Below are 26712 nucleotides of genomic sequence, written 5' to 3'. Positions count from 1 at the left end.
GAGGCAGGGGTTGGGTCCTTGAAATTGTCATAGTAGCAATGCATTGCATTTACTCAACCTAGGTGAAAATGTAAACTGCTGAGTAAAGTATTAAATTAAAATACTGAATAATTGATTTTTGCATAAATTTCAGCCTCACCCAGTTGAAACGTCAATGTGTAAACTGTAGGATTATTTATTGCTGAAAAACCAGACATCTGGCACTGAAACAGAGGTTGGACTGATCTAATACCCATGTGATTTTTGTTTGCAGAAGGTTGCGTAGAGACCTGGAAGTTATTTCCTGCTGTGCAGACCTTCAGCTAGTTCACTGCAGCTGGCTACAGCCTTTGTATGGCTTGTACCATCTGGTAGTTGATTGGTTCATCATAGTCTGCAGTACTCAGTCAATCAGATAGGCCAGTCTTAAATGACCTCATTGGGTGTGGTAAATGTATAAATACACCCTCAAACAGCTAGTCAGTTTTAGTTGTGATTTTCTTTAGGCTTGTAAGGGTGTTGTTAGTTTTATCCCATTGGGTTTAAATAAGCAGTTGGTAAGTCCCAATTTAAATATTGTAGCTTTGCCTTGACTTGTTCTTTATCATTCGTATTAAAGTGCTGGAAGTGTTTAGACTTTGTCATGTAACATTTTTATTTGTGATTATATTTTAATGAAGTAAGCCTGAAGTTGAATATCTTTGAGTCTTGTATAAAATAATTTATTTCAGATATCTTGTGTACTCTTTCTGTGCCTCTGCTTAATTTGAAGTTTAACCTCAGTAAACCAGTTGTTTGACTTTTTTTTAAAGTGTTCAGTAAAAACGGGATTGTTGTGTGAGGAGGAGCTTGGTAACAATAATTGGTTTGGAGTGGGTTGAGGAATGTGGTAGGGTAAGATCTTAATGTTAACCCTTGTTAGAACAAAGGTTTACTTTTTTATCCTTTGTTAAATGGAACCTTGGGGTGAGAATAGTGTTTTTATAGTTTGTTTTGATTTTAGTTTTGTTTGGGATAGAAGTTTCTTGAAATCAACTGAGCATATTTTTAATTGAAATAATGAAAATATTTATTAGATCAGTGAAACAATTTGAGTAAAATTTCCAACTCCCTTCAATGTTGTGCTAAAAGGGACCTTTACAATGAAATGTTCAATTTCTAAATATGCTATATGCTAGGTGAAGGTATGTTGTGTTCCAATGTTGCTGAGTTGATGTAAGGAATTGGCACACTCTCTCAGTACTAATTGAAGTAAACCACTATGCATCTCAATGCAATTACGTTGCTGGTGAGCTAGGTTTTATCCTCCAGTATTTTTGGAAGGTGGAATAAATGTTGGATTTAACTGAAGTCTGAAAGCATTTAATAACTTTCAATGGCCTCTTGCCCCAAACACTTGAATATTTAAAGTTGCAATACATTTCTTGTGTTGACTGAATGACTTATTGTGTGTACTGATGAGTGATTGCTTCTTTGCATGAGTTTTTACATCTTGTTGCATCTCCCTCCAAGAGACACTATCATGACTTGGGCGTTCCTCATTGTTTCTTCTGCGTCAAAATTCTGGAATGGCATTATGGGAGTTCCTTGCCTGCAGTTCAGGATGGCACAGTAACACCAAGGTCAACAGGGATGTGCTATGAAAGCTGGCTTTGCTCGCCATGTGTGCATCTTGAGAATGAGTAGTTTAATAGTGGATAGGAATTTCTGATTTTGGCAGTGATAATATGTAAGCATTATTTGATTATCCTTGCATTACAATCTACAATTGATCAAACTACAACGTAAATTCTTCCTAATCGGTAGTGTATCCTAAAAAGGTTTGATTTCATCATTAGACTGCATTTGGCAATTACTGATAAAAGATTTAAATTGAGCATATGAATAAAAGCAAAATGGTAGTTCTGTACAATCATGGCTGATCTATTATGACTCCCCCTTCACATGCTAGTCCTGTGATTTGTATATCACCTTTAATGTATCTTGTGCAGTTTTTAGTGACTTTAGGGAAGGTAACTAAAAGCATGGTCAAAGAAATAGGTTTTAGAGATGGGGGGGCCTGGGTAATTGAAGGCTTGGCCACCAATGGTAGAGGGATTGAATATCAGGGATGCTGAGGAGCCCAAGGTTAAAGAATGTAAAAACTTTGGAAAGTTGTAGAGCTACAGACAATAAGATGAAGAGGCCATGGAGGAACTTGAAAATTGGGATGAGAATTTTAAAATCTAGGTGTTGCTTAACAGGGAGCCAGTGTGGGCCATTGAGCAGACAGTTGATGGGTGAATGGGATTTGCTGAGCTTGAAGACACGAGCAGCAGGGTTTTACATGATCTCACATTTTAGTGTGGAGTATAGAAGGCTGGCCAGCCATTTAGAAACATAGAAAAACTACAGCACAAACAGGCCCTTCAGCCCCACAAGTTGTGCCGAACACATCCCTACCTTCTAGACCTACCTATAACCCTCCATCCTATTAAGCTCCATGTACTCATCCAGGAGTCTCTTAAAATACCCTATTGAGTTTGCCTCCACCACCACTGACGGCAGCCGATTCCACTCGCCCACCACCCTCTGGAAAAACTTACCCCTAACATCTCCCCTGTGCCTACCCCCCAGCACCTTAAACCTGTGTCCTCTCGTAGCAGACATTTCCACCCTGGGAAAAAGCCTCTGTGAGTCCACCCGATCTATGCCCCTCAACATCTTATACACCTCTATTAGGTCTCCTCTCATCCTTCGTCTCTCCAAGGAGAAAAGACTGAGCTCCCTCAAGGCATGCCACTCAATCCAGGCAACATCCTTGTAAATCTCCTCTGCACCCTTTCAATCTTTTCCACATCCTTCCTATAGTGAGGTGACCAGAACTGAGCACAGTACTCCAAGTGGGGTCTGACGAGGGTCTTGTAAAGCTGCATCATTATCCCCGGACTCCTAAACTCAATCCCTTGACTGATAAAGGCCAGCACACCATACGCCTTTTTAACCACCTCCTCCACCTGCGGGGCCGATTTTAGAGTCCTATGGACCCGGACCCCAAGGTCCTTCTGATCCTCTACAGTACTAAGAGTCTTTCCCTTTATATTGTACTCCTTCATCCCATTTGACCTACCAAAATGGACCACGACGCATTTATCTGGGTTGAAGTCCATCTGCCACTTGTCCGCCCAGTCTTGCATCCTATCTATGTCCCTCTGTAACTTCTGACATCCCTCCAGACTATCCACAACCCCACCAACCTTCGTGTCGTTGGCAAACTTACCAATCCATCCCTCTGCTTCCTCATCCAGGTCATTTATGAAAATGACAAACAGCAAGGGTCCCAGAACAGGTCCCTGGGGCACACCACTGGTGACCGACCTCCATTGAATGGGGCAACAACTGTGGGTGGTGCAGTGGTTAGCACTGCTGCCTCATGGCTAGGGAGCTGGGTTCAAATCTGGCCTCGGGTGACTGTCTGTCCTCCTTGTCTGTGGGTTTCCTCCCACAATCCAAAGATGTGCAGTTAGATTGATTGGCAATGCTAATTGACCCACAGTATCAGGGGATTAGCAGGGTAAATACATGGGGTTAAGGGGATAGGGCCTGTGTGGGATTGTTGTTGGTGCAGGCTTGATGGGCTGAATGGCCTCCTGCACGGCAGGGGTTCTGATTCTAAAAGTGTATGGGTTCAGCAACCCATAAGCTAAAGTAGCATCAAGTCAGGTGATTTTAAGAGTTGAAACGGCTGCCTGGGTAACAGTGCAGGCCGAATGCTTATCTCTGTCAAATATGACAAAAGGCTGTAGAGAATCTGAGTCAACCCCTCAGTTGCCAGGAAGAGGGATAGAGTTGGTGGTAAAGGAACAGAATGAATGGAGTTGTTTGCCCAGTGCTAGATGTTGGATAAGCAGTCGGGCTATTTGATGGGTTGAGGGAGGTGGCAATTGGGTAAAGCTGGTTGTCAGCATACAAATGGAAATTGATGTTGGGTTTTGATCATATTGATGAACAATAGGAGAGGTCTTTGGGGATGCCAGAACTAACGGTGGGAGATGGAAGAGAATCCATTGACAATGATCTAAAAATCTACTGATCTCTATTGAATGGTGCCCAATTACAGGGCACACACTGCTTGAGTCTAGAGAATTTCAAAGATCCACAACCCCTAGAATCAAGAAACTGTTCCTCATCTCAATCCTAAATCACTGACCCCTCATTCCAGGCTCCCAACCAAGGGAGGTCTTCTCCCAGTGTTACTCTAAATCCTAGGAGGAGCCTAATAATGTTTCAATGAGATTCTTAAATTCTAGGCTATATCTACTATCTGCCCTTTTAGGACAATCTCCTCACTGCAAGAATTGATACCTTTGCTACACTCCTATCCATCCTTCTTTAAAAGAACTGTACATGTACTCAAGTTGTGGTCATACCAAGGTTCTGTACGTGTACCCTTTGTAATAAAGACCAAGATGTCATTTACTTGATTGTATTTCAGTGCCTGCATGGTACTTTTTTAGTTTGTGTAAAAATTATCCAAACAACATTTCCCAGTCTGTTTTAACCATTCTGCTTTTCCTTTAAATTCCAATGTTTTATTTTTACTTTATAATGGCATGTATTCCTGACTATATCCTGTAAGCTTTAAATCAGCCATGAATGATGACTGCAATTTAACTATGCAGTTCTATGTCAGATGGTGGTTTAAGTTTTGGCTCCTTGGAGGTTGTCTGAAGAATACTGTGTATAGGGGATCATTTAGTTGCATAATTCTAAAGGCTTTAAGTTCTTGGCATGATTCAGTCTCAAGAATTTGTGCCCAAAATGGACCATTTGATCAAGTTTGTTATCCCTTTTGTGACCGGACCACTTGAATGGTTACTGCTAACGTTGAAACTTTTTACTTTTCTCAGATTGTAGTCAGTATTGGGGAGAAAATTAGGGAAACCTTTTTTCTGACTGTTAGAACTCGAGCATAAGGGACTCATTATTGAAATTTATTTTGGAACTCAATTAATTAACTGCGCAGAATAGTTTCTGGTGCCTCAAATTCTCAACAGGAGTGAAAGACAGCAATGCTTAAAGATTTAAAAAACCTTGGCTCTTTTGCCATGGCAAGTTTGAAAAATGTTTATTTGCAATTTCTGTAATCATGCTCGTCAGATCACTAGGCGAATGTTTTTCCCACCCCCAGTAAAAATGAAGCCACTGTGTAGGTGTGAAAAGAAATTATCCTTATTTTAAGGATACACAGATTATTGAATTTCCCTGATGACCAAAAGTTTAATTTGATCTGTTACCTTGTGTGCTTACCCATTTTTAGTCAGTTGTGGTGCATAGTTCGGTGGGCAGCTCTCCCACTAAAGCAGAAGATTGTGGGGTCAAGTGCTGCTCCAGGACTGAGTGCAAAATCAAGGCTGACAATTCAGTGCAGTACTGGGGAATGCTGCATGATCAGAGGTGCTCTCTTTGAAGTGAGACATTAAATGGAGATCCTGCCTGCACTTTCAGGTGGCTGTAAAAGATCCCATGAAACTATTTTGAAGCATTTGAGATTCCTTGGAATAATGGGCAAGATTTATCTCCATCTACATCATCAAGATCCAAGTTGTTAGTGCATTATGGTTGATTGCAGCTTTATTTCTCAACTTAAAGCACTTTTGTAGCTGTAATGTGCTTTGGGACGTCTGGTTCTGAGTACAAAGAACAATACAGCACAGGAACAGGCCCTTTGGCCCTCCAAGCCCATGCCGATCCCTGGTCCAAACTAGATCATTCTTTTGTATCCCTTCATTCCCACTCTGTTCATGTGGCTATCTAGATAAGTCTTAAACGTTCCCAGTGTGTCCGCCTCCACCACCTTGCCCGGCAGTGCATTCCATGCCCCCACCACCCTCTGTAAAATATGTCCTTCTGATATCCGTGTTAAATCTCTTCCCCCCCCCCCCCCCCCCCCACCCCCGCCCACCTTGAACTGATGACTCCTCGTGAACGTCACCACTAACGTGGAAAAAAGCTTCCCACCGTTCACCCTATCTATGCCTTTCATAATTTTATACACATCCTATTAGGTCACCCCTCATCTGTCTTTCCAGTGAGAACAACCCCAGTTTACCCAATCTCTCTTCATAACTAAGCCCTTCCATACCAGGCAACATCCTGGTAAACCACCTCTGCACTCTCTTAAAGCCTTCACGTCCTTCTGGTAGTGTGGTGACCAGAACTGGGCGCAGTATTCCAAATGCGGCCGAACCAACGTTCTATACAACTGCAACATCAGACCCCAACTTTTATACTCTATGCCCTGTCCTATAAAGGCAAGCATGCCATATGCCTTATTCACTACCTTCTCCACCTTCAAGGATCTGTGGACTTGCACACCCAGGTCCCTCTGCGTATCTACACCCTTTATGGTTCTGCCATTTATCGTATAGCTCCCCCCTATGTTAGTTCTGCCAAAATGCATAACTTTGCATTTATCTGGATTGAATGCCATCTGCCATTTCTTTGCCCAAATTTCCAGCCTATCTATATCCTTCTGTAGCCTCTGACAATGTTCCTTACTATCTGCAAGTCCAGCCATTTTCGTGCCGTCCGCAAACTTACTGATCACCCCAGTTGCACCTTCCAGATCGTTCATATAAATCACAAACAGCAGAGGTCTCAGTACAGAGCCCTGCGGAACACCACTAGTCACAGGCATCCAGCCGGAAAAAGACCCTTCCACTACCACCCTCTGTCCTCTGTGCCCAAGCCAATTCTCCACCCATCTAGCCACCTCCCCTTTATCCCATGAGATCCAACATTTTGCACCAACCTACCATGAGGGACTTTGTCAAATGCTTTACTGAAGTCCATATAGATGACTTCCATGGCCCTTCCCTTGTCAACCATTCTAGTCACTTCTTCAAAAAATTCCACCAGGTTAGTGAGGCATGACCTCCCTCTCTCAAAACCATGCTATTGTTAATGAGCTTTATTCCTTTCTAAATGTGCATACATTCTATCTCTAAGAATCCTCTCCAACAACTTCCCTACCATGGATGTCAAGCTCACCGGCCTATAATTACCCAGGTTATCCTTCCTACCCTTCTTAAATAACGGGACCACATTAGCTATCCTCCAATCCTCTGGGACCTCACCTGTGTCCAGTGATGAGACAAAGATTTGCATCAGAGGCCCAGCGATTTCATCTCTTGTCTCCCTGAGCAGCCTTGGATAGATTCCATCAGGCCCTGGGGATTTGTCAGTCTTTTATATTCCCTAAAAAAACCTAACACTTCCTCCCTTGTAATGGAAATTTTCTCTAACGGGTCAACACTCCCCTCCGAGACACTCCCAGTCAACACATCTCTCTCCTTTGTGAATACCGACGCAAAGTATTCATTTAGGATCTCCCCTACTTCTTTGGGCTCCAAGCATAATTCCCCACTTTTGTCCCTGAGGTCCAATTTTTTTTTTCCCTGACAATCACTACTGAGGAGTAGTGCTATGTAAATGCAAGTTTTGTTTTTACTTGGCCCAAAGACTAGGACTATGACTTATAATTGCATTGTACAGAATCCATTTCCAAACTAACTTTAATACCTGAAGCTATCTATTTATTTGATTTTTTTTCTTGGAAATTTTGACTGGCACCTCTACAATATTGTAATTTCACAATAGGGCAGGTTTTCTATTGTTTGATTTTGTTATGATGTGGAGATGCTGGCGTTGGACTGGGGTAAACACAGTAAGAAGTTTAACAACACCAGGTTAAAGTCCAACAGGTTTATTTGGTAGCAAAAGCCACACAAGTTTTCGGAGCTGCAAGTCCCTTCTTCAGGTGAGTGGGAATTTTGTTCACAAACAGAGCATATAAAGACACAAACTCAATTTACATGAATAATGGTTGGAATGCGAATACTTAAGACCATAAGACCATAAGACATAGGAGCGGAAGTAAGGCCATTCGGCCCATCGAGTCCACTCCACCATTCAATCATGGTTGATTTCAACTCCATTTACCCGCTCTCTCCCCATAGCCCTTAATTCCTCGAGAAATCAAGAATTTATCAATTTCTGTCTTGAAGACGCTCAACGTCTCGGCCTCCACAGCCCTCTGTGGCAATGAATTCCACAGACCCACCACTCTCTGGCTGAAGAAATTTCTCCTCATCTCTGTTCTAAAGTGACTCCCTTTTATTCTAAGGCTATGCCCCCGCGTCCTAGTCTCCCCTGTTAATGGAAACAACTTCCCTACGTCCATCCTATCTAAGCCGTTCATTATCTTGTAAGTTTCTATCAGATCTCCCCTCAACCTCCTAAACTCCAATGAATATAATCCCACGATCCTCAGACGTTCATCGTATGTCAGGCCTACCATTCCTGGGATCATCCGTGTGAATCTCCGCTGGACCCGCTCCAGTGCCAGTATGTCCTTCCTGAGGTGTGGGGCCCAAAATTGCTCACAGTACTCCAAATGGGGCCTAACCAGTGCTTTATAAAGCCTCAGAAGTACATCCCTGCTTTTGTATTCCAAGCCTCTTGAGATAAATGACAACATTACATTTGCTTTCTTAATTACGGACTCAACCTGCAAGTTTACCTTTAGAGAATCCTGGACTAGGACTCCCAAGTCCCTTTGCACTTTAGCATTATGAATTTTGTCACCGTTTAGAAAATAGTCCATGCCTCTATTCTTTTTTCCAAAGTGTACGACCTCGCACTTGCCCACGTTGAATTTCATCAGCCACTTCTTGGACCACTCTCCTAAACTGTCTAAATCTTTCTGCAGCCTCCCCACCTCCTCAATACTACCTGCCCCTCCACCTATCTTTGTATCATCGGCAAACTTGGCCAGAATGCTCCCAGTCCCGTCATCTAGATCGTTAATATATAAAGAGAACAGCTGTGGCCCCAACACTGAACCCTGCGGGACACCACTTGTCACCGGTTGCCATTCTGAGAAAGAACCTTTTATCCCAACTCTCTGCCTTCTGTCTGACAGCCAATCGTCAATCCATGTTAGTACCTTGCCTCGAATACCATGGGCCCTTATTTTACTCAGCAGTCTCCCGTGAGGCACCTTGTCAAAGGCCTTTTGGAAGTCAAGATAGATAACATCCATTGGCTCTCCTTGGTCTAACCTATTTGTTATCTCTTCAAAGAACTCTAACAGGTTTGTCAGGCACGACCTCCCCTTACTAAATCCATGCTGACTTGTCTTAATCCGACCCTGCACTTCCAAGAATTTAGAAATCTCATCCTTAACGATGGATTCTAGAATTTTGCCAACAACTGAGGTTAGGCTAATTGGCCTATAATTTTCCATCTTTTTTCTTGTTCCCTTCTTGAACAGTGGGGTTACAACAGCGATTTTCCAATCCTCTGGGACTTTCCCTGACTCCAGTGACTTTTGAAAGATCATAACTAACGCCTCCACTATTTCTTCAGCTATCTCCTTTAGAACTCTAGGATGTAGCCCATCTGGGCCCGGAGATTTATCAATTTTCAGACCTTTCAGTTTCTCTAGCACTTTCTCCTTTGTGATGGCAACCATATTCAACTCTGCCCCCTGACTTTCCTGAATTGTTGGGATATTACTCATGTCTTCTACTGTGAAGACTGACGCAAAGTACTTATTAAGTTCCTCAGCTATTTCCTTGTCTCCCATCACTAGATTACCAGCGTCATTTTGGAGCGGCCCAATGTCTACTTTTGCCTCCCGTTTGTTTTTAATGTATTTAAAGAAACTTTTACTATCATTCCTAATGTTACTGGCTAGCCTACCTTCATATTTGATCCTCTCCTTCCTTATTTCTCTCTTTGTTATCCTCTGTTTGTTTTTATAGCCTTCCCAATCTTCTGACTTCCCACTACTCTTTGCCACATTATAGGCTCTCTCTTTTGCCTTGATGCATTCCCTGACTTCCTTTGTCAGCCATGGCTGCCTAATCCCCCCTCTGATAACCTTTCTTTTGTTTGGGATGAACCTCTGCACTGTGTCCTCAATTACTCCCAGAAACTCCTGCCATTGCTGTTCTACTGTCTTTCCCATTAGGCTCTGCTTCCAGTCGATTTTTGTCAGTTCCTCCCTCATGCGCCTGTAATTACCTTTATTTAACTGTAGAACCTTCACATCTGATTCTGCCTTCCTTCTTTCAAATTGCAGACTGAATTCTACCATATTATGATCACTGCTTCCTAAGTGTTCCCTTACTTTAAGATCTTTTATCACGTCTGGCTCATTACATAACACTAAGTCCAGAATAGCCTGTTCCCTCGTGGGCTCCATCACAAGCTGTTCCAAAAAGCCATCCTGTAAACATTCAATGAATTCCCTTTCTTTGGGTCCACTGGCAACATTATTTACCCAGTCCACCTGCATATTGAAATCCCCCATGATCACTGTGACCTTGCCTTTCTGACATGCCCTTTCTATTTCGTGGTGCATTTTGTGCCCCTGGTCCTGACCACTGTCAGGAGGCCTGTACATAACTCCCATTATGGTTTTTTTGCCTTTGTGGTTCCTCAACTCTACCCACACAGACTCCACATCAATAGTGTGCCATGAACCCAATATCCCGGTTGAGGCCAAGTTCCACACACACGAGGATGGCCTCAACCGGGATATTGGGTTCATGGCACACTATTTGTAACCCCCACAGTTTCACTGGCTGTCTTGTCTGGAGACAATACACATCTTTTTAGCCTGTCTTGATGCTCTCTCCACTCACATTGTTTTGTTTCTTAAAGACTTGATTAGTTGTAAGTATTTGCATTCCAACCATTATTCATGTAAATTGAGTTTGTGTCTTTATATGCTCTGTTTGTGAACAGAATTCCCACTCACCTGAAGAAGGGGCTTGCAGCTCCGAAAGCTTGTGTGGCTTTTGCTACCAAATAAACCTGTTGGACTTTAACCTGGTGTTGTTAAACTTCTTACTTGATTTTGTTAGCCAGGTGTTTAATTGCGCCACAGTGGGGGTGGATGGGGTGGTAGAAGAAATGAGATGGTATGTGTATATCCTACACTTTCTTTTGAGTAATGAAGGATACCCATGGGATTGTGCTGTGGCATGAATCACTGCCCTCTGCTGAGGGTGTGAAGGATTGTCCAAAAAGTATTTTTTGTAGGGAGTTAACAAATTGAATTTGATAACCTGGCACATTTTTACAAACAGACAAATTCCCCCCCCCCCCCCTCCCAAAACTTGAACGATTAAGGAATGTTGTCTAACGGAGCTTTCCATGTTTCATTGGTTGAATGTGGCAATCACTAAGGCATTTTAATTATTTGGACATACTGTTTTACAAATGATCTGACTCGATGTTTTCCTTCACAGAGCAGCAACGTAGAAAATGGCGTCTAATCTTGTCAGTGTATTCCTGCAGCAAGCCATGCAATCGGACGTAAGCTTCATTTTCAGACTTGTCCTTGCACAAGGGCTATTAGAAGCATTAAAATGCAAACGTACCACTTGAACATTTTGAGGTGACGTTGAATTGGGGTGGAAAGTGTAGGATTTTAGCAAGTCTTGCTGATCCTTATTTCTGGTAATCTAGTATGTGAAAGGTTTGTCTGGTCATATAATATACTAAAATTGTAGGATATAAAATTCCTCACTTTGGGCTGAGGGTCAGAAACCTGCCACTATAAATTTACCATCTATAATCTTGAAGCTGTTTTATATCTTTGTAGATTTTCCTAACTCTATTTCTAGTTGATTAAGGTATTCAGTTGTTTATCTGAAACCAATATGATTGACTGATAATACAAATCTTAAATTAATGACAACCAATTCATAAAATAAAATCCTTGCAGTGCAGAAGTGGCTGTTTTGCTCATTGTGTCTGCACTGACTCTCCCTTATCCAGGCCCTCTCCCCTTTCCTATTCCTGTAACACCATGCATTCACCATGGCTAGTCCATCTAATCTACATTTCTTTGGACTGTGGGAAGAGACCAGAGTATCCAGAGAAAACACACAGACATTGGGAGAATGTCACCCAAAACTGGAATTGAAGGGGGATCTTTGGAGCTGAGGCAGCAGTACTAACCACTTGTGCCACCATGTTGCCCCTTTGACAATTCGCCAAGCTTCACCGGGGGAAAAAATTGCAAGAACTAAGAGGCAAAACCATGTGGGTGAGATTTTGGTGAGATTTGGACTTCATCCTATTGTATCTTTTGCAGTCCAATGATTAAGTTTTCTCTCCTGTCTTGCTCTAACCTGAGCCAGAGTTCAAAAACCCCGAATTCTTTGAATTAAGAATGTGGGCATGACTGCTTCTGCATGTGCTGCCGCTTGATGTTCTGCATGAAGGAAAACTCTAGAAACCACAAGATAATGTGGAGTTTAGCTTCACCTGGGGCAATCCCAAGGAGATGTGCCATGCTGTTTTTTCTCTTGGTGTAGATTGCCCTTTCGGCACATCCTGAATTTGCCCTGATGTCATGCACAACTGATTATGTCCATGCTCTGAAAAGTGCTACATGCATTTTGATGGCTCCATCTATTGATGCTGTAGCACCTTCTGCACATGTGTACAACAGTCAAAGACATCATGGTCAGTGATGTCTGGCTGGGTTAGGGAATTGCTTCCCTAATTGTAGGAAATGATGCTGTGGTGGGCAAGTTAAAAATCTGAACAAATCTAACTCCATTTTAAACTGAGTTGGCAAAGAGGAGTTTTGTCTCCATCTGACTTGCAAAAATGAAAATATATTTTGAATAAGTTTGAATCCATGGCCCTGGGGAATAACAGTCCCATTATCTTTAATCCAGGCTCCTGTCTTTTTCTTAAAGCTTTGCACATTGAGATAAATGGTGAATAATTAATTTGTCACTTTATGCAGTAGTTTGGTGCCCAAAGGAGTGAAGAGTAACTATTTTACCCTCCAAGTCAAAACTTGGAAACAAAATAGCTGGAGACCATACATGTGGTGGTGGCTGTAGTGTAGGTGAGTGTGCATCTATCAAGAGTTGAGTGTTTCCCAAATCTCTACCATGACATGAGCTAACCTTTTGGCATTCCAACTCCTATGACTGATTAAGAAAGCAGCAATTTGGATTATTAAATTACTCCTTGTGATTGGATCTTAACTAAGATACAAATGCAAATGTTTACTGCTTTGGGTAACAAATGGTGAGCATTTTGTTATAAAAGCATATGTATAATATCTATGTTCAATCCAATCAATGTTATGATCACTTTCTTCTTTATTATTTCCTTCCCTGCCTAGTACCCTTCCCCCAGTGGGCCAACCATTACTCCATTTCCTAACTTTGATGCAAGTGCTGATGCTGCTGCATTAAATAATGCACTCCAAGCAAAAGGTGAGCATGAAATTCTATTCTGGATGACTTATTTGATGCCTTATTTTTGATTAAATTTCAAAATACAAGTGCCTAGATTTGAATATAGTTTTAATATTATTAGAGTTTTTATTCCTGAAACCTAGTCCTGTTTTGAACCAGTAGTAGGTTAAGCATAAGGTTTTACTGAAATGTCGGGGAAATGCATGTATTGCAGGTACAGTTGTAGTAATTCAAATATTCACTCAATGTTGGTATTTGGTAATTAATTCCTCCCAAGCCCTGCTGCTGGTGTGCAGTCTTGGTACTATAAGGACCATTTCCATTAAACAATTTGACAGGACTACCTTTTTGTGATGGCTTTCCTATGGAAAGCCCATTTGTTTATCTTTAATGGCTATGTCTGACTTGTGTTTCTTGTAATTTTACTAGGTGTGGATGAAGAAACCATCATTAACATTTTGACAGCTCGGACAAATTGGCAGCGGCAACAAATAGCAGCAGATTATCAACAGAGTGTAGGACAGGTCAGTTGCTGATTTTTACAGTGCCTTTTCTTAGCAGCCGAAAATGCTGATAAGCTGGTCCCTTGTTTGGAGAAGCAATTAATAAACTCTGAAAAATTTATTTTTGTTTAGAGGGAATAAACTACTAATTATGAAGGTTTTAAAACACATGCTTGTCTTTCTCTGCCAGCAACTGAAATATGTCATGAAGAGTAAACTCTCCAGTAAACTGGAGACTGTTGTCCTTGACCTACTTCAAACTCCAGCCCAATTTGATGCCCACCAGTTGTATTACGCGATGGAGGTAATCAGTTTGTAAACCTATTTCTGCATTTACTCCTCTATGATGCATCATGGTATTTGCTGTAAATTGATGTTTCTTATAACTAGTACGATTGTAGCAACAATGTTGGAGTGGTCAGGGCAGTAGGTTGTTGAAGCAGCATCCATCCAAGCTGCTGAAAAATCTAGCGCATTTCTTACAGGCAAATCATCCAGTAAATTTACAAATTACGAAGTGGCATGAATTGTAGATTTGCAGCATCTCAAATGGTTACCACAGGAGGCTATTTGGCCTATAGCCTGTGCTGGCTTGCCCAAGGTGTATAGTGTCACTCCCCACAGCTCTGCACCTTCTTCCTTTTTTGGATAATTTTGAATACCCCTAGCTGCTCTTGTAGTTAAGTACTTGCAAGATTTGCTCAATAATTACTAATTAAATCTGTTGCAAATATGGATCATGTTAATATTTTGGAGATAATATTTGGTGTTGTGAAGGTAAGCTCATGGAAATGCTGGGTGTTAAGTGATTTCCAGTACATCTAAAAAAAGAAAATAGCTGCTCAAAAGTTATCCATGTTGGCTGAACGAGAGATGGAACTATAAAAAAAAAGCAGGGTGGGCTTCCATAGCTGGAGAAGTTGTAAATATAGGATCATTAGCTTGGAGGTCATGGAGATGGGTAGAGCTTAGGATGGTGTTCTCTATGTATAATTTGAGTCTTTTGCTGGTCAAGGGGTTTTAGTTGCAGTTTGGACTTCATGTCGTTTGTAGCTCACCTAAGGGAAGTTGGACAAAATGAATTGCATTTAGGTCTGCACTGCAGGAGTAAAATACAAACTTCAATTCCCATGTGGAAGGTGGGTGACCTTTCATCTCATTTTCTATTTTGGGGAGCAGAAGTTTCAAAAATTGTCTGGCTTGAAGCTAGTGGAAGAACGTTCAGCAAGTCTGTCTTATTGCAAAGAAATTAACCAGCAGATTTGCTTGGAAACATTGACAAGTAACCAGAATAAGGGATTGAGACCTCCAGTCTTGAGGATGAATGAAAGTTTTTAAACTCTTGAATAGCTGGAGTTAATAAATTCTCCAGAGGACTGTGGCATGCTTGAGTGGTCCCTATAACATTGCATCAGAAGAGAATTCTTGAGGATAGTAAGAAGTGAATGAATCAGAGGTAGATAGTAATCCATATTGTTAAATTATTGGTGCTTGTTTACATATAAAGTTTTCTTCATCTTTTTGTTAAGTCAAGATGTAGATTTTTTTTTTAATGGTCTGCAACTAGATTGTACCCTTCCTAAACAAGTGAATAATTTTAAATGACGAGTTTAATTTCTTCAGGTACAGAATTGCTCTTGGAGATGTAAAAACAGAAGTCAGGAATCATAGAATCCCTACAGTGCAGAAGAAGGCCATTCGGCCCATTGTGTCTGCCACGACAACAATCCCACTCAGGCCCTATCCCCCATAACCCCACATATTTACCCCGCTAAGCCCTCTAACCTACGCATCCCAGGACACCAAGGGGCAATTTAGCATGGCCAATCAACCTAACCTGCACATTGTTGGACTGTGGGAGGAAACTGGAGCACCTGAAGCAAACCCATGCAGACATGGGGAGAACGTGCAAACTCTGCACAGACAGTGACCAAAACTGGGAATCAAACCCAGGTCCCTGGAGCTGTGAGGCAGCAGTGCTTGCCACTGTGCCGCCCCACTCTTTATTTCCTCTCTTTTGTACCCTCCATTTGTTCATATTTTGATCCTTAAAACTCTTTGCTTTGATCAAGATTTGTACAGAAACGTGCAATGAATGAGAGCAGAGGATCATTAGGTAATGCTATGCAACTGGATTTGGCAATCAAAACTTGAAGTGAGATGTCAGGATGGAAGCTTCTCTTCACTACTACAAGCTGAAGTGCTGCTTCATCACTCTTGACAGGAATGCATACTTACAAGTTGACTGGTTTGCCTGGGAAATTCCCATATAAATGACTTTTGGGGGAGGCAATGACAAGTGTATAAGATTTTGTTATTGTCAGTGTGCTTTTCAAGGACATACAAGTTACTGTTGACCCATTCTACCAAAATAAATTGATCAGTATTTCCAAATACTCAATACCAATCCTAAAATCCTGCTGTCCACCAAGGGGAGAATAAAAGTGATGGTAGTTTGGTTCAACCAGTATGGAAGGGAGATGGCATTGCACAGTGAATATTATAAGCTTAATATTCAAGAATTCTTGCTCCCTATATTTCTGTCTAATCTATTTGAACTAAAGTTATTGTATTTTCCCCTCATGTTGATAGGGTTTAGGTACTGATGAAGACTGTTTGGTAGAGATCCTGGTATCTAGGAACAACAAAGAGATAAAGGAGATTATTAAGGCATACAAAGAAGGTAATATATTAATGTATTCTAAATGGATTGGGAGAAGCACACCAAGTCACCACTCCACTGGTTCTTTGTTTTTTTTTTACAGAATTCAAACGTGACCTGGAGGACAAGATCAAGTCAGATACATCAAAGGACTTCCAAAAGGCTTTGATTGCTCTACTTAAGGTACAGAGGTTTAGCAACATTGAACTACATTTTCATAACATATTTTATTCTGAACATTTCAGTCTTGCTACTGAAGGACTTTGTCTTGTATGAAGTATGCTAAACAGTGACTACTTGTGAGAAATATTTCCATTTAAGGACAAAGTAAATACCTTGAGAATGTAGCAAGCATAAACATAGAAACTAGAAGCAGGAGTAGGCCATTCAAGCCTGATCCAGCATTCATTTTGATCACCCAGTATCTGTTTTTCCTCCCTCCTCTTCCGCCCCCCCCCCCCCCAAGAGCTTTATCTAATTTCTTGAAATCTGACAACGTTTTGCCCTCAACTACATTCTATGGTATTGCATTCCACAGATTCTCAGTGAAAAAGTTTCTTCTCACCTCCATTCTCAAAGGTTTACCCCTTATCCTCAAACTGACCCCTAGTTCTGGACTCCTTTCCCCCCGCACCCCCCCCTCCCCCCCAACCAAACCACTGGGAACATTCTTTCTGAATCTACTCTGTTAGAATTTTATAAGTTTCTGAGAAACCCTCTTGCTCTTAACTCGTGAATATAATCCTAACCAACTTAGTTTCTCCTCAAATGACAATCGGCCTGGTAAACCTTTGCTGTGCTCCCTCTATAGCAAGGACATCCTTCCTCAGGTAAGGACAGGTATGGTCTCAACCAATGTCCTATACAATTGCAACAAAATATCCCTATACTCGAATCCTCTCTATGAAGGCTAACATACCATTTGCCTTCTTTATAGCCTGCTGTACCTGTGTGCTTACTTTCAGCGACTGATGCACAAGGACTCCAAGATCTGAGTTTCCACCTCTCAATTTACACCCATTCAAAGTAACAATCCATCATATTATTGCTACCAAGTGTATGCCTCACATTTATCCACATTATACGGCAAATGCCCACCGCCTGTCCAATCACACTGAATCATCTGCATCCTCCTCACGGCTCACCCTTCAACTTTATCTGCAAATTTGGAGATAATACATTCAGTTCCGTCTTCCAAATCATTAATATACAATGTGAACAGTTGGAGTCCTAGCACAGAACCCCACTAGTCACTGACTGCCAATCAGAAAAAGACCCATTTATGCAAACTCTTTGCTTCCTATCTGCTAACCAGCTTTCTATCCATCCCAAGACATTACCTGCAATCCCATGTGCTTTAACTTGGTCTGTTTGTGAGACCTTGTCAAAAATCTAAATAGCCATATCCAGTGGTTCTCCTTGGTCAACTCTTAGTTAAATCCTTGAGTTCCAATCCAGAATTCCAGTAAAAAGCAGAATGACAAATCGCCAATTTGCCAACAAATATAGTCCTAAAGAGAAAATACAGGGAGGAAGGAAATGCATAAACGAGCTTGCAATTGGTTTCACTGAGCATGCATATGTGGTTCCTAGTATATATCCCTGGGAATCAAGGGTATCATGTCTAACATGCAGCAAAGACCGCCAACTTTTAAAAGCTATAAAGGAAACAATAGCACATGGAAATAGAGATTTTTTTTTTGGAGGAACAAAACCGATTAAAGTGCTTTTATCCTCTTTTCAGGAACAAGTAATTCTTCTTGACTTTTTTCTGCAGTGACATGGTCAGTGTTGCACAAGCATGATGAATAACATTGACTGTTTGAATTACACTAAAATCCTTTCATGACCACAGTATGTGCAAGTCTGCTGATTTGAGGGATGCATATTCCTGAACATCAAATGGGATATCTGGCCCAATGCATCCACTTTTGCTAGGAAAGACGTGAATGTGGTTTAGCTATTGGTGCTTTCTCAGCAAGTAATGTGGCTGCACTGACTGAGGGATTGGTACACTGTATGTAACCTTGAACTGAAGAGGGTAAGGAAAGAGAAATTTAAGAGGTGACGAAGATGATTGACGAGGGAAGGGCTGTGAAGTGGTTTATATGGACTTTAGTAAGATGTTTGACAAGGTCCCATGTGACAGACTGTTACAAAAATTAAAATCACATGGGATTCGGGGTGGGCTGGCTAGACGGATACATAACTGGCTTGGTTATAGAAGACAGGAGTGGTGCAAGAGTGTTTTTCAGAATGGAAATCTGTAGCTAGTGGTGTTCCACAGGGATCAGTGCTGGGACCTCAAAGTCTTGGTTAGGCCACATTTGGAGTATTGCATGCAGTCCTGGTTGCCACACTATAAGAAGGTTCACCAGGATGTTGCCTGGTCTCTGGTGTTGGCTATGAGGAGAGGTTGAATAAACTAGGATTGTTTTCACTGGAAAGGCTGAGGAGACCTAATTGAGGCATAGACAGGGTGGATAGTCAGAGGCTTTTTCCAAGGGTGGAAGTGTCCATTACATGGGGGCGCATGTAAGGTGAAAGGGGGAACATTTTAAAGGAGATGTGTGGTGGGGGGAGGTTTTTCAGAGTGGTGGGTGCCTGGAACGTGTTGCCAGAGGAGGTAGTGGAAGCAGGCACATCAACATTTAAGAAGCATCTGGATGAGTACATGAACAGAGAGGGAATAGAAGGACACAGTCTAAGGGAAGAGGTTTTTTAGTTTAGTTAGGGCATCACAATTGGCACAAGCTTGGAGGGCCAAAGAGCCTGTTCCCATGCTGTATTTTTGAGTGGTGCAGAAAACGCCAGTTGAAGAAAAACAAATATGGTCTTTTTGCCCTCCTGCCCCTCCCCCAGTACATTGTCAGTGTCATTTCACACTCTCAACTGTCCCATTTCACCCCTTCTCTCACCTTGAGTTCCCTCTCTCACATTGCCCTTTCTGGACTTTTGTCTCTATTTTTGTTGATTGGGTATTGTCTATTCATTATAAGCCCATAGCTACCTTGACTGCACTTCCTTACATTCTGCTTCCTGTAAGGGCTTATTCCATTCTGTTTCTCTATCTGTTCTAATAATGCAACTTCCACAACCATGTTTTAATTATACCTACTTCCTCAATCAACGATCCCCTTTCTTCCCCAGCATTGTGGTTGACCGGGACATGCAAACTGTCTGACCTATTTCTGCATGTGCCCTAACTCCTCCCTCCCAGAACATCGATTGGTTTGCTTTGTTGTCTTTCTGATTCCCAGTCACTACTTAAAAGGATTATCCTCCATTGAGATGCCACCAGCAAACACCCCTTCCTCCTGAAGGGACTGTTCCACTGTCATCCGGTCCACTCCTTGATCACCTCCAATGACTTGTCTCCTTCTGATGCAATCACAGGAGGTGTAATTCCTGCCTCTCTCCCATTCACTCTGCTACCCAAGGCCCCAAACACACTCCAGGTGAAACACCAAGTCTTTTCTGTCACATTCATTTCTCTTCCTTGGCTGGCTGCAGTTTTCCAATGAAGCTCCATGCAAGCTCAAGGAACAGTGCCTCATCTTCCAGTTAGGCACTTTACAACCTCTGGAGTCGAGCCTTGTTCAACAATTTCAGATCCTCATTTTGCCATGTGGTGGTCTTGAAGATTCGAGTTCTTATCCCAGATCCCTGCATGAACAGCAGAAAACTAAACTTTGACCTTTATTTGACTCCAACATTTAACTCTGTTTCCCTCTCTGCCACCAAGCTGTCAAATATTTCCAGCACTGTTTTTATTTCGGGTTTCCAGCATCAAGGGTGGAATTCTCAAACATAAATTCTAAGTGTGGAATTCATGTAAAAACTGGAGTAAATCCCACTTTTTTAGCAGGATTTTCAAAAATGAATCTCCCAAACTCTGTTCATCACCCGAGTGCCCAAGCATGAATCGCACTGAAAAGCTGGGGGTGGGGGTCTATTTCCACTGGAGAGGTTGGCAGCATAGTGCTGAGTGAGCCACTATACATGTGCCGATCTGTCAGCACAGAGATTGGTGCATGCACAGTATCCCCCCCTCCAATTTTTCTCTCTTCCCAACCCCCCCACCAGCAGGGTCGATCGCCTCCTTCCCTCTGCCTATCATCCCAAATGCAGAGTGGCAGCCCACCTCCAGTTGCCCCTTTGGCATTACTAGTACAGCACCCACCATTACCCTCAAACTCCTGAGGGCCCTCCATGCCCCCCCCCCCCCCTTAGTCCAGCAGGGTCAGGCTGCCAGTTCCCCATTAGTGGGGAGCTGCTTTAAACTCTGCTGGAGCGAAACACTCCTGGTGGCATTGGAATCACTAGCAGGCCTGGAGATTTCAGTCCTGGATCCACTAATAAGATTGAAATGGCCATTTACTGATTTATTCAGCTCTGAAGAGCTGATGACACCAGAAATCCGGCAGTCAGATGCACAGAGGCTGTGGCGCCCTGTGGGAAGCCTGCTACACTGTCTCCCAGCCCAGTGCACTGCTAGAGTAGCACAGTGGGCTGGGAGAATCTGCCCACCGTGTTTTACTTTCAAACAAAAATGTAGTGGGAGCAGTAGTTTGACAGCAAATTCTGTTGATGCCACTCGAGTACATTTTAAAAAAATGAAATAACCCTTCAAATGTCACTGGGACATCATTTTAAATCTTTTGTATATTGCTAGGCGTCCAGAGATGAAAGCTGTAAAGTGGATCATGATCTTGCTGACGATGATGCAAGGGTGAGTAATAGATCACTTCTCTCAACTTGTGTACATTGTCAGCAAAACAAAGTTAGTAACTGTAGAACTGCACTTGTACATTTAATCTAGGCCTTGTATGAAGCTGGCGAAAAAAGAAAAGGGACTGATGTTGACGCCTTCATTAATATTCTCTCGAGCAGAAATACTACGCACATGCACACAGGTAAGAGCTCTCCAAATTACTCTGGTGAAGAAACTATTCCAAACACTTCTGAATCTCTCATCATGTTCTACTAATGGTAATGTCTCTGGACTAGTGATCCAGAGACTTGAGCTAATTATCTGAGGAACATGGGTTCAAATCCCACCATGGCAGTTGGTTGAACTTGAGTTAATATAAAGCTAGTCTCAGTTATGAAACCATCAAGAGGAGAATCTGCCATCCTTGTTTTGTCAGGCCTAATGTACCGACAGCCATGTGGTTTACTCTTGACTACTCTCTGAAATAACCTAGCAGAACATTTGGAAATGAGCAACAAACAGTGGCCCTGCAAATAATGCCCACATCTCATGAAAGAGGAACAACCTAGCATAATCTGAGTACTGTACGTTGTACACATGATAAGAAGTTATTCCTTGAGCACCATTATGACAACAGCAAGGATGTGCAGGAGAAGTTGAACTCCAGGCAGAATGGTTTCATAAAGTTGTCTTAATTTCCAATACACTATTTGACTGACCTACTGGAGTGGCTAACAAGGCAACAAAATGAGCTGTTAATGAAATATTAACCCCAACTGATTTTTGATTTTTAACATTAGTGGTAAACATTTTTTAAAGATAACATACAAAAACATCAGATACAGATAGCAATATTATAAATGGGCAAAATCCTCATTCTTTATCATTAAAATAAATGTAAATTATTGTGAAAATATTCAATTTGTTGATATGTCATTGAGAATTTCATGGTCATTGATTGTCCTGTATTTTTTCTAGTGTTTGGGAGATACACCAAGTACAGTAAACATGAGGTTGATAAGGCCTTGGATCTTGAACTGAGTGGTGACATTGAAAATGTGCTAATATCTTTAGGTATGTGAAATATCATCTAAACCTCTTTGTTAATGTTCCATTTCTATTTAAATCTATGCAATGGTGGTGACACCAACTGTGACCCAAAAGCATCACCTTAGTTTAAAAGTGAATAAACAGCATGGTGCTACAAGCACAGCAGAATTCTACTAGTCTTTCGGGAAGCTAGGGTCTGGATTTTCAGTCTTGATGTGGGGGAGTGTAAAGTTGGAACATCTCTCCTGCTCCACAGACCAGACCTGGGAGAAAGTGGCCCAATGGGTTGGTTCTGGGATGGTACGGTTCCCTGGGAGTAACACTAGGGGACCATGGAATGAGTGCACAAGATGCTGGGTACAGAGACTGGCTGGGCAGAAGGCTAGCCTTGCTGCTCTAGCAATGTAAAAATAGAACAAAAACATATAACAGCCCTCACTTTTCGCATCCCTTGCTTTCGTTTCGAGTGTCTATTACAGACTTGTTATCTTGAACATCATTCTCTCAACCCATTTATTACATGCTTCAACTACATTATACCTTAATCACTTCCTTCAATTGCATAATCCCTTGTATTTTTTAAATTCAATGAGCGAATGACCATACAGGAAGCACTTCAGCTTGATATTCCAAAGGCTTCACAGTCACTTATACAGGGATAGCAAGAGCCATGGCCAAGCATTACTCTTTAAATAGAACCACTGCCACCTACTTTTCCATCAAGGCTGTGGGAGTGCCTGGAAATGGACTTGATTTTTAATGGAAAATCAATAACTACCATGCAAGCTTGTGAAATTGAAGTAAATAGATTGTATAATGTCAAGGTGGAAGCATTCATTAGCTCACTGAAGAGGATTTATACAAGACTTGGCATTCTGAATGTTAGTCAGATCATGGTCCATTGCTTTAATCATTCACACTTGCCATGGCAGCAATGTATATCATCTACAAGATGCACTGCAGCTAAACCTTCTTTGATAGCACCTTCCAAAACTGCAAATTCATTTAGAAGGCCAAAGATTGGGAACACCACCTGCAAGTTCTCTTCCATACCACATCTATCCAACCTGACTTGCAAACCTATCACCATTACTTCATTATCACTGGTCCAAAAACTTATGTAGTTACACAGGATGGATATCAGGGGCTCAAAGCTGATGGCAATTGGGGACGTTGGCCTTGGCAGCTATGCTTCTGTTTTGGGAGGGGTGAAAATTGACCTATTTGGGGAATATCAAGGTCACTGACTGTATTTCCCTCACAATACAGGCTTGTAATCGCCATTTGACCCTGATGTTGGGCTTCTGCATCTTGCAGGAATGTCCTGACCAGGGTCTTGCTGAGATTTGACTCTGCATTCTGCCTATTCATGCTAATTTCACTGCTAGTCTAGGAAATTTTAGACCACCAAGTTTCTCTTTTTGATATCATTGCTTTGAATTGGTTTTCTCAAAAAGCATTCCTGTGGTTTACAATATAGCCTTCTGGAAAATATTTTAGAAATTGGCAGCAAATCCATTGTTTTTTTTTCTTTCTATAATTTTTGGCAGGATTCTTTGCACTTCTGGAATTGTTTCAGGTCCAGATGCCATGTGGTAAAATGCATTTCAACAAATCAAATAGTAAAATATTAAAACCTCGCTTAAACAAAAGTGCATAATATCTAGGCTTGTTAAATTTGACCTTATCCAGATTCTTTAAGTATTTGTTGAAACCTTTCCCCATCACATTACTGAACTTGAACCCCATTGTACAATACACTATGGATAGTAGCATGTATAGTAACCACCATGAAATTTCACACCATGACTTTTTTCCTTTTGATGCACAGTAAAATGCATAGGAAACAAACCAGCCTACTTTGCTGAGAAGCTGTATAATTCAATGAAGGTGAGTGTATTGTACACATTTTCCAGTGTTTGGAAAGATCCTATTTGGTCACTTTTTTTCTCTTTTTTTGGAGGGATGGAAAGGAAGTTGTTGAAAGGGAAGCTTCTTTGAGTGACATATCAAGTGAATATCGACATGTCCTATGCTAACAGCCTAGACTTTTAGTGAGGTGGCTGATGCTAAAGCTTGAAAGCAATCTGTTCATATAAAATTTGCACAGTAATTATGCCATTGACTGAAAGAAGACTTGTTGGATGTTGGAATAATTAGGTTTGTTAGCAAAATTGGAAACTAATTTCAATAGAAGGGGGCAATGTAGCAACATTGATTCAGAATTGATGAAGAATGTAGGTAAATGGTCACCTATTTTTCGGACTAGAGGGAAGAGTAGAGTTCCCAAGTTTCAGTCCTAGAATCATACTTCGAATCCCTACAGTGCAGAAGCAGGCCTTTCAGCCCTTCGAGTCTGCACAGAACACGGTGAGGAAGACTAATAGACATCAATGACCTAGAAAACACCTGTTTGACCCCAGATGGAGTATTCTGGGCAGCACAGTAAAAACTATGCAAAAGGCTTTGGAGAGGATGCAGAAGAAATAATGCTTCCAGAAAAGTGGTTAGTTATTGGATAGACTTGGAGAAGCAGGGGTGGTTCACCTTCTAGCAGAGAAAGCTAGACTTAATGAATGTCATTTAAAACATGAAGGGATTAAAGTGAAGTAAATAGTAATTCTAGATTTACACTCCAGCCAACTGGAGAATTGCTGGCATGAACAGTCAGCAAATTTCCCCTCTTCGTTTCACTCTTGTTTGTGGGCAGAATGTTTGCACAGCTGTCTTCATCCTTTTTGTAAAAATGTTCTTGTGCCTAGTCTTTAAATGGCCCACAGCATGTTTACCTAATCTGTTGTGATTGTGTTGTCTTACTGTACCAGAATCGCTATAGTACTGTGGCCATGATGCCACTTCTTTACAAAACTATTGCAAGAATTCATGCCAACAGCCAGCTTCAGACTTGTCCTTTCAATCTGGTTGTTAAATTCTACTTTTGTATTTGCACAGGGCTATGGTACCCGAGATAAAATCTTGATCCGAATTATGATTTCCCGTTCTGAAGTGGATTTGAAGGATATTAAAGTGGCCTACAAAGCAAAATATGGAACAACCCTTTACAAAGCCATCAAGGTAAGATTGTGCTCTTGGAGTTGAAGTCAGATTCTACTTTACTAAAAATGAAGGTACTTTATTGTTTTCTACTACCTTGGTCTTGTAGTTAAGATTGCTGCATTATTTTAGTTGTGGCACATTCTGGTGCAGACAATGATGGACCAAATGGTCATCTTTGCCATAATTCTGTATGGGAGGTGTTGATTGGCTATTTCCATGGGCATCTATTTCCTCAATACTTCACCCAGTGGACATTGGAGGTTGATATGTGGCAGTGAGGAAATGGGGGGAGGGGGGAAGCAGACTTGTTGGCCTAACATTGTGGGGAAATTATTGGAATCTACAATTGAGGACAAAGTACTTAACCACAATGAGGCATTGTGGATTTTATGAATGGCCATACGCAAGAACCTTAACTGCACTTCAGTATCCTTGAAGCAATAGATTTGAATGAATATAGTTGAAATGAGAAAACCACTCCTCCATTTTTATGCTGTGTAACAGTATCTTTTTCCCTAATGACAGTCACAGGCATTTGCATTGGAAACAGAGCAGGTATGAATGAGGAATATTAAGGTTAACATTTGAAACTTGAGCTTTTGTCAGAATCTATTTCTGGACATTGAGAACCTTTTATTTTCCCCTCCTGGATTTCCAGCTGCAATGTTTTTTATACGAGCCTGGACTGGATTTGAAAAGTGCATTTGATTAAACTTCGAACCCATTTTTCTAAACAATACAGCCAATGATACTTGATCAACCCATTGGAGACGACAAAATATACAACAACCCTTTACAAAAAGCCATCAAACTACTTTTATCCCTAAAATGGAATTATTCAAACTTGGCTCAGTTTGTGTTCAAAAACAGCAATCTGGTGTATGATTACACTAACCATAGCTTTTCATTTTAATCTTTCCACACAGGATGACACCAAGGGAGACTACGAGACAATCCTGCTGGCTCTATGTGGAAGTGATGAATGATTTTTGTATGCTGATCTAAGTGTCTGTGGACATGTTTGTTTTCAATGAAGTTGTAAAAATAAGCTAATTCTAAAGCTGAGTCATGATGAAAATATTGGCACAACACTGAATACCCCACTGGTGCAAATAAAATGTTCTGAACTTATCCTTGCTGTCTATCAGAAATAAAATTTAAACCATAATAAAGCAAAATATGTAGAAGTTGAAAATAAATAAAATCCCTACAGTGCAGAAGGAGGCCTATCAAGTCTACTGACCACAATCCCACCCAGGCCTGATTCCCACAGCCCTACACACTTGCCTGTTAATCACCCTGACACTAGGGTCAATTTAGCATGGCCAATCAACCTAACCCACACATCTTTGGACTCTGGGAGGAAACCAGAGCACCTGGAGGAAACCCATGCAAACGTGGAGAGAATGTGCAAACTCCACACAGGCAGTGACCCAAGGCTGGAATTGAACCCAGGTCCCTGGTGCT

General features: G+C 41.5%; 1 protein-coding gene across 1 annotated transcript; it reads left to right on the top strand.

Moving 5' to 3' along the window:
* Positions 1 to 290: 290 nt before the first annotated feature.
* On the top strand, positions 291 to 26461 carry anxa1a (annexin A1a). The gene is made up of 13 exons (XM_078214553.1): positions 291 to 536; positions 11283 to 11349; positions 13184 to 13277; positions 13689 to 13783; positions 13953 to 14066; positions 16355 to 16445; positions 16528 to 16607; positions 21100 to 21156; positions 21247 to 21340; positions 22117 to 22212; positions 24020 to 24078; positions 25141 to 25263; positions 26172 to 26461. The coding sequence occupies exons 2-13, from the start codon at positions 11299 to 11301 to the stop codon at positions 26229 to 26231; spliced, it is 1014 nt and encodes a 337-aa protein (XP_078070679.1). The 5' UTR covers positions 291 to 536; positions 11283 to 11298; the 3' UTR covers positions 26232 to 26461.
* The last annotated feature ends 251 nt before the right edge of the window (positions 26462 to 26712 follow it).

Source organism: Mustelus asterias, chromosome 6 (genome assembly GCF_964213995.1).
Source record: "Mustelus asterias chromosome 6, sMusAst1.hap1.1, whole genome shotgun sequence".
NCBI lineage: Eukaryota > Metazoa > Chordata > Chondrichthyes > Carcharhiniformes > Triakidae > Mustelus > Mustelus asterias.
This window is presented reverse-complemented; position numbering and strand designations above follow the sequence as displayed.